Genomic DNA, 8,247 nt, shown 5'->3' on the forward strand with positions numbered 1-8,247 from the left:
TTAATCACTTTCCTTCCTCTTCTTAGCTATTGGCTTTTCTTTTCTTTGCATTGGAAATAATGGCTTAAATGAAAAACTTACACGACCACTTTCTTCTCATGAGATATGTATAAAATTATGATTATACTAATATTTTCATTTTCATTGTAATAACAATTTACTAATATAGTGTTCTAGTTGGCTTTCTCTTCTTAGAAGACTGACCTTCATTTCATCATCTACATATGATTCACATAGGTGCGTGTTTAATTATGCTCCTTAATAGCAATATTTGACAAATGATGCCAAGGTGGTTAGTGTATACAAATCAATTGTAAAATTGAAACGAAACCTATAATATCTACCAAGCAACAACGGATATCTACCAACTTATTAATTTCAATAAAGTTCCTTGAAGGTAATGTTTTATTCCTCCATTTCATGTATTGAAAATCATAACTTTTAAGACCTTAAGTGTGATTAAATGCTTCTATTTTAAGTTCTATATGATTAAATGATCTCCTTTTAGTTTACACCAATCAGTACATAACTATTTGTTTTATCTTCCGATGAAAATGAACAGCTAATACTACTGATATGCATAATCTTGCCCCTAAACAATCACTAATACAAAACTAAATTGCAGGTGTTCGTTGCTCGGCCAAAATCTAACAATTTGGCTTTAAGATTTCAATTAAAAGGATGTTTTTAGTAGATACAAACTAAAATTATTAAGTAGAACCAACCCAAGAGCAACACAAAAAGGAGGTGACTAACTCAAAAAATTATCAAGGAATCAAATTAAGGCTTTTTTACATAAATAAAAAATTTTGAATATAAAATTACACATGTTCTTCAAAAAAAAAAATTTTACACAAATGTCCTAAATCTGATATAGTAAAGTCGATTGAAAACAAGTTTTCCAACAAAACTCCATTGCAAAAATCGATTGAAGCCGACTCCCATTTTCGTCATTCCTGCTCCAAAGAAGTCAATTAAAGTCGACTTTCCTGCTATAAAGAAGTCGATTACAGTCAACTTTCGTGTTCCAAAGAAATTGATTAAAGTCGACTTTCATTTGTTTATTTTTCAGTTCAAAGAAGTCGATTATTTGCATGGTAAATGAAATTCGATTAAAATTGACTTCAATGTAATTCTGGAAATGAGTATAATCAACTACTTTATATATTATCTAGCCTCTTAACACCATAGAGAACAGAGACTAGAGAGAGTAAGATCGTATAAAAGCAAATACAGCAGAAGAAGATGAATAACGATCTATATTGGCTTAATTTTATTGATCATATTGCAAGCAAACTTAACACACAAGTAAATTAAATTTTAAATATATTTATTTAAATTATAATTAATTTTTTTATTTAATTTAATGTATTGTTAATTGTGTAATTATATATTTGGAAAGATATGTAAATGTTAATTATTATATTAAGGAATGTAAATTAAAATTCTATTGTACATTTTTAATTATTATGATAAATTAGTTTTGTATTGTAGTAACTTATAAATTATAATAATTTTGTATATATTATTTTATTATTGTACATGAATCTCAAATTTTAAAAAGTAAGCATTATAATATGATGGTCGCTCCAAATTAAAGAATGGAACCATTTCTTAGGAAAATTAATTTTTGGCATGTTACATAGATGGTCTCAGTATTTGATTATGATAGGACACTCATAAGTATACCTGTAGAATGTTGGAGACCTGAGTCACACATATTTCATCTTCCATACGGAGAATGTACGATAACTTTGGATAATGTTGTATTTCGGCTAGGCTTATACGTGGATGGGGTCCTTGTGAGTGGTTGTATTGGAGCGTGAAAAAAATTCTATGATCGAAATATATCAGCATTGTGTGAAGATTTACTTGCAATAGTTACTGATGAGAGAAACATAAGAGAATTTTTCATAAATCTACAATGATTCACATATATATTTAGAGCATTACCTCATAATGCTGATGGACAAACTATTATCTATTAAACTAGAGCGTACATAATGGTTTTATTGGATTGAGTATTGTTTCCAAATAAATCAAGAATTAGGGTTCATATGAAATGGCTACCTTTTTTAACTGATTTTACTGAGATTTCAAACTATAATTGGAGTTCTGCTATTCTAGCATCCCTTTATCGTGAGTTTTATCGTGTAGTGAAATACAATGCCACTGAAATTGCAGGTTGTATGCCTCTTCTATAATCTTGGGCATGATATAGAATACCTCAGTTAGCCTCTAAACATCATTATCTTCTCACTTTTCTACTAGCATTGAGGTATATATATTTATCAATATTTTTTTTTGTTATTTATATATGTTAAATTTGCAAGTAAAAAATATTCATGCTCATTTCAAGTGAAAAAGTTATAGGTTATTGACGAGATCAAACACAGATAATTGGCATTACTTGGGTAAATTCAAATAAGGTGTATGTTATTAACTTTTGTTTTGAATGATTTTATTTATTAGTCTAATATTTGTTATTGATTATTTCAATTTAGGTGGACGCCTTACAACAACAATGAGGTCAGGAACATTACACCTCCTTTTGTGTATGATGAGATTGATGTTTGGGCATATGTGACTGCTCTTATACAGTTTACTGTGATTGATTGACACCCTGTTAATTGTGTAGTTCGACAATTTGGTGGAGTACAAAACATACCAATCAACAGAATAAATATTGATCGATTGCACACTAAGGATAGAAGGGTGATCTAGATATATGGTGGCTTAATTATCATGTGACATGGGATACTACATGGGAGGCATGTAGGGAGCGACGAATTCAATATCCTCTAGCTAATGATGATGGTCTCTCTATCGAGTATTTTCAGTGGTACTTGTCAGTCGCTAATAGATTTTTGTCGTTGGATGGAGCCCTAAGGATGCAGAACTTAGGGACTTACCTGATGGTGTACCACTACATGCCCCCTAGCACCTAACGTTCCAAATAGACGCTCTTTTATACGTTGTTTGCGTGCAAATACATGTGCTAGTAAACGCCAATACTATGATGAGGGACATATACTAGCCGACCTCCCAACACACGATGTATAACCTAATGCAAATCTAATTGTACAACCAACACTCGTATACTCCAATCAACACTTCATATTAGGACCTAGCCAACAGCAGTACATGGCTGGCCCTTCTCAGCACCAGTTCATGCTGGACCCTAACCAACTATGCATAACCCCCAGCCAACAATTTATGGCAGGCCCTAGTCATTGGTTCATGTCAAACTCTTTTCTTACTCCAAGTCCTATGCAACATTTTGTCACAAGTCTAGCCCAAAGTGATATTGCTTAATATATATCTTTCAGTACATCTTTCATGTCAGATGCTAAGGTTATGGCTTGGCTAAATTCAACTGGTACAACCAGATTTATGCCACCACCAGATAATTTATATCGACCATCACCAACACATATCCAAACTCCCTCCTTAAATGGTTCACCAAAGGAGGACAAGGAAGAGGAGGACCATCAGACGAATGTCCAACAGCAAGAAGCAGATGACTCGTACATGCATGACCAAAGTTAGCACGGGGAGGAACATGTATAATGCAAACCTTTATGACAAATTGTATATCATCGTTGTGCAAGAGGAAGTCACCTTATTAGATCCAAACGTAATAAACGTGGCTTATAGTCACCTATGCTGCATGGTGATTTAAATATTTTATGGACATGTACTTTGAAATTTAAATTTTATGTAGTTTAGAATTTAAATTATATATATTTTATGGATATATTTTAACACAGGTAAGTGTACATTTACATAATTTTCAAGATTTTGCAAGCATGCATTGAATCAATAGGTAATGTGGGAAGTCGAAGCGGGTTCTGTACCTAACCCACAAAATCATATTGCATAGGTTATGATGGGGCATGAAAGTGACAAAGCAAGGTCTGGTTGTGGTATGTACGCTGTCGATTGGTAATAGATATTGTGGTCCGTCCCTTCTTTTGGCTTTTGCACCGTTCCTCTCAACTTTTTAAGTTGAATCTTTAAAGTTGATATTACAGTCCATAAAATAATCTCCAATAATTATTTTACTTTTAAATGTAATATACGTAGGCTTATGCATACATGATGGTTAATTATATATATTAATTTATTTGCACTTTTTATGTGTCAATCAAGTTGGACATCTTTGTCTAAAGTCATAATCATGATCCCACTGTCCTCGTGGCTCAGTTGCAAAACTCAGTTCTTTCGTTTATCTACCAAAGATTCAGATATGGCGGAGCAATGCAATTTGTTTTGTGACGGTAAAAATAAAGGCAAGACCTTTTAACTTTGAAATCAACAATTAGTGGGAGAATATAAATCTAACATGAGACAAGAAGGAAAAAATGAAAACCAACACAAATGACGATGGAATATTGGAATCCGACGCAAAGAAAAACATATATGTCAGACTGCTTATGAATATTATTTTATACATATGAGATTTAAAAACAATATATAGGAAAATACTGCATTTTAAAAAATATTACAAAAATATAAAATTCAAAAATCACTTATAGAAATTGTTAGTGTAAATATTGATGGAATAACAAAAGGTTATAAAATTTTCAAAAGTATTAATGACATTTTTTAAATAAATCACAAATTATAAAAAAATCAAAATTTGTCAACAATTTGTACTTAATTTTATAATATTTTTTGTTAAACTAACAAAGTGGTATTTTAATCTTTAATTTTGTTTTAGTTACACTCTATCTTTTTTTTTTCTCTCTTGAACACTACTGCTTAAAATTAAAAATAGAAATAAAATGATTTGAAGCTTTTTTATTGGTAATTAATAATGTATATTTATAGCCAAAAAAAAAAAAAGACACCAAAGAAAGGAAAAAAAATTTGCATGTAAGTATTCATATTGATGACAACTACTCTTTGTTATTTACTTATTTGCCACAAATTGTTAATTGCCATTCTTCTCATTCTACATCGTGTTTTTTTTTTTTTTCCATTTCTCTCATTTTCACCTCCAACTTTAGTATTTTTTTTCTTGTTATAAAAATTATAAAAACATTTTCATTTTTAAATTTTTTTAAATTATTTTTAAAATAATATTAAAAAATAATTATGTTTAAAAAGAAAATAAAAATAAATTTATGTTAATAAATAAATTTTATTTTATTTATACTTTTAGAAATAATTTTTTTTTTTAAAGACAGAAGCTCGAAGTCACTCTTAGTCTTTTGTTAGAGCTTAAAAGGAATAAAAGAAACAAATAAGTACTGAAAGCATGAATTAGGGGTAAGAAGGAAAAAAAATGAAAGAAAAGGAAACATAAAAAAATGTAATTAAAATATACTGTATTTTTATTGGAATTCATAAAAGGTAAGAAGAGATGAGCAGTCATTTTTAACAAATTTAACAAATTTTTCATAAAAAATATTTTAAATCATTTTATAAGTAGATAGATAAAAATAAAAAAATTATAAATTAGATCAAAACAAAATTGAGAATCTTACATTTTTCACTAATTATGTCAATATTGAATAAATTGACAATACTAAATAAAAAATTTAATATCTCTTTATTTAACTAAGTTTTAAATTATTTTAATAACTCATACTCAATATAAATTAAAAAATTAATACAACAATTTAATAATATAACGCTATTTAGAATACCTCTTCTTGAGGATATTTTGTTACTGATTGACTTATAAAATATGACGCTTCCGTAAATCAATATTTGATCTAATAAAATTATTGTTTGCCTCAGTTAAATTTTAGAAGTTATTTAAATATTTGTTTGTAGTTTTTTCTTAATTTTTTCACTGCTATAAAAATATAAATACCATTAAAGGTCATTTACTAAAAGTGTTAGATGATATATTTTATATTTTATATTTATTTTAATAATTTATTTCATCCTATATATTTCTTAACTTTTTTATAATTAGATCAATATCAAGTAATATTTTAAGTACTAAATAAGTAATTTAATATTTTTACTAAATACATACTTATCATAATATAGTAATTAATGATTACCATTAATAATATAATAAACTAAGATTTTTTTAACACATATTTAAAGATCAATAATAAAAACTAAAGTATATCACTGATTCGATCATTAATAATATTAACTGTTAAATTTATATAACATAATTTTTTTTATTATGTATCTTTAAATACGCGTTGAGAATGGGAATATAATTAATAACACATAAAAGAAAAATATTAAAAAATTATAAAATCGTACGCATCGTAAATCACGATTTCTCCTTTTCCAATTGCTCTCGCTACCAAACACTCTGTATTTGTCCGTCACGAAACGAAACACGATACATTAGAGTGACAGAGAAACGAGTGTGAAAAAAAAGATAAGGACGAAGGTGAAATCACTGGTGAGATTCTCCCTCTATATATTTGGACAGTACGTTAAACATCGACATCGCCTCAAAACACACTGCACAAACTTTTAAACTGAGAGAGACAGTGTCTGTGCCAGACTGACAAAAATGGAGGATTCCCAGTTCGACGTGATAATTGTAGGAGCTGGCGTCATGGGAAGCGCCACAGCCTACCAAGCAGCCAAACGCGGCCTAAGGACCCTTCTTCTGGAACAATTCGACTTTCTCCACCACCGTGGTTCCTCCCATGGTGAATCTCGCACCATTCGTCTCACTTATCCCCAACATCATTATTACCCTTTAGTCAACGAGTCTTACAAACTCTGGAAAGAAGCTCAAGCCCAAGTGGGTTACCAGGTCTACTTTGAGGCCCATCACCTGGACATGGGCCAAGGCGACCTCCCCGAGTTGCGTTCTCTCGTCCACTACTGCCAGAAACACCGCATCCCCTTTCAACTCCTTAACCGCGACCAGGTTGCGGAGAAATTCTCGGGCAGCATCGACATACCCGAGGATTGGGTGGGCCTGGCGAACGAGCATGGTGGCGTCATAAAGCCCACAAAAGCCGTGGCCATGTTTCAAGCGCTAGCGTACAAATACGGTGCCGTGTTGAGGGACAACGCAGAGGTAACTGACATAAAGAAAAAGGAAGGGGGTGTGGTGGTTTTCACGGGGAGCGGTGAAAAGTTCAGCGGTAAGAAGTGCGTGGTGACTGCGGGCGGGTGGGTGAGCAAGTTAGTTAAAACGGTTAGCGGGGTTGAACTGCCGATAAAGCCCCTGGAGACTCACGTGTATTATTGGAGGATAAAGGAGGGGCATGAAGGGAAATTCGCGATTGGGAGCGGTTTTCCAACGTTCGCGAGTCCTGGGAAGGCTTTCGTGTATGGAACACCAACGTTGGAGTTTCCGGGGTTGATTAAGGTTGCTGTGCATGGGGGAGACCCGTGTGACCCGGATAAGAGGCCGTGGGGCCCAGGGATTATGATGAATGAGTTGAAAGAGTGGATTCAAAAGAGGTTCAGTGGGATGGTTGATTCAAGTGCGCCAGTGGTGAAACAGTCTTGCATGTATTCAATGACACCCGATGAAGATTTTGTCATTGATTTTTTGGGTGGAGAGTTTCAGAATGATGTGGTTATTGGAGGTGGGTTTTCGGGTCATGGGTTCAAGATGGCTCCTGTCATTGGGAGGATTTTGACGGAGATTGCGGTGGATGGAGAAACAAAAGGGGTTGATATCAAACCATTCAGGATTCGAAGGTTTCAGATAACATCTAAGATATAGCTGTCTATTTCCTTGGCTGTCACCATGTGTTTGTTTCTGTTTTCCGGTGTCATGATGTAGCCTTTTGGCATGTTCCCAAAAGCAGTTCTACGTCAGATTAAACTTTTAGGTAGTATTCTCATTGGGTTTGGGTGTTCATAATTCATGTGCTTCATGAAGATTGTAATAATGTTACTAATGCAGTAATTATAAATGAAAAATAATAGCAACTTTCAAATATACTGTCGTTCGGCTAACCAGATTAAATAACCTTAATCAAATACAAAAGTGTATATATTTATGTTTTTCTAGATCCTCTGAATATGTTCCAAGTTCTGAGGCAGGAACTATCACTTCAAAATCTTGCTCCAGGTAGGATGCGTCTGGTTATTGGCAAGGCACAACAGATTATATTATGGAGCTAAAAAAAAAACAAGTTTTTATCTTTTATTTAAAATTGTGGTTTTGACTTTTATTTTATATACTCTTTCCTTTTCTTTTCTTCAAATGAAATATATATTATTTAATTACGATATATATATAAGTAAGAATTAAATTACTTCATGAGTAATTATGACAAGAGTTTACGTTTAATAATT

At 31.9% G+C, this 8,247-nt stretch overlaps 1 protein-coding gene across 1 annotated transcript; it reads left to right on the forward strand.

Moving 5' to 3' along the window:
- The first annotated feature begins 6,431 nt into the window (after positions 1–6,431).
- On the forward strand, positions 6,432–7,875 carry LOC113865642 (probable sarcosine oxidase). The gene has a single exon (XM_027500341.1). It carries the CDS (start codon positions 6,494–6,496, stop codon positions 7,667–7,669), a length of 1,176 nt encoding a protein of 391 aa, XP_027356142.1. The 5' UTR covers positions 6,432–6,493; the 3' UTR covers positions 7,670–7,875.
- Positions 7,876–8,247: the final 372 nt, after the last annotated feature.

Source organism: Abrus precatorius, unplaced genomic scaffold (assembly GCF_003935025.1).
Source record: "Abrus precatorius isolate BTA unplaced genomic scaffold, Abrus_2018 Scaffold4, whole genome shotgun sequence".
Lineage (NCBI taxonomy): Eukaryota > Viridiplantae > Streptophyta > Magnoliopsida > Fabales > Fabaceae > Abrus > Abrus precatorius.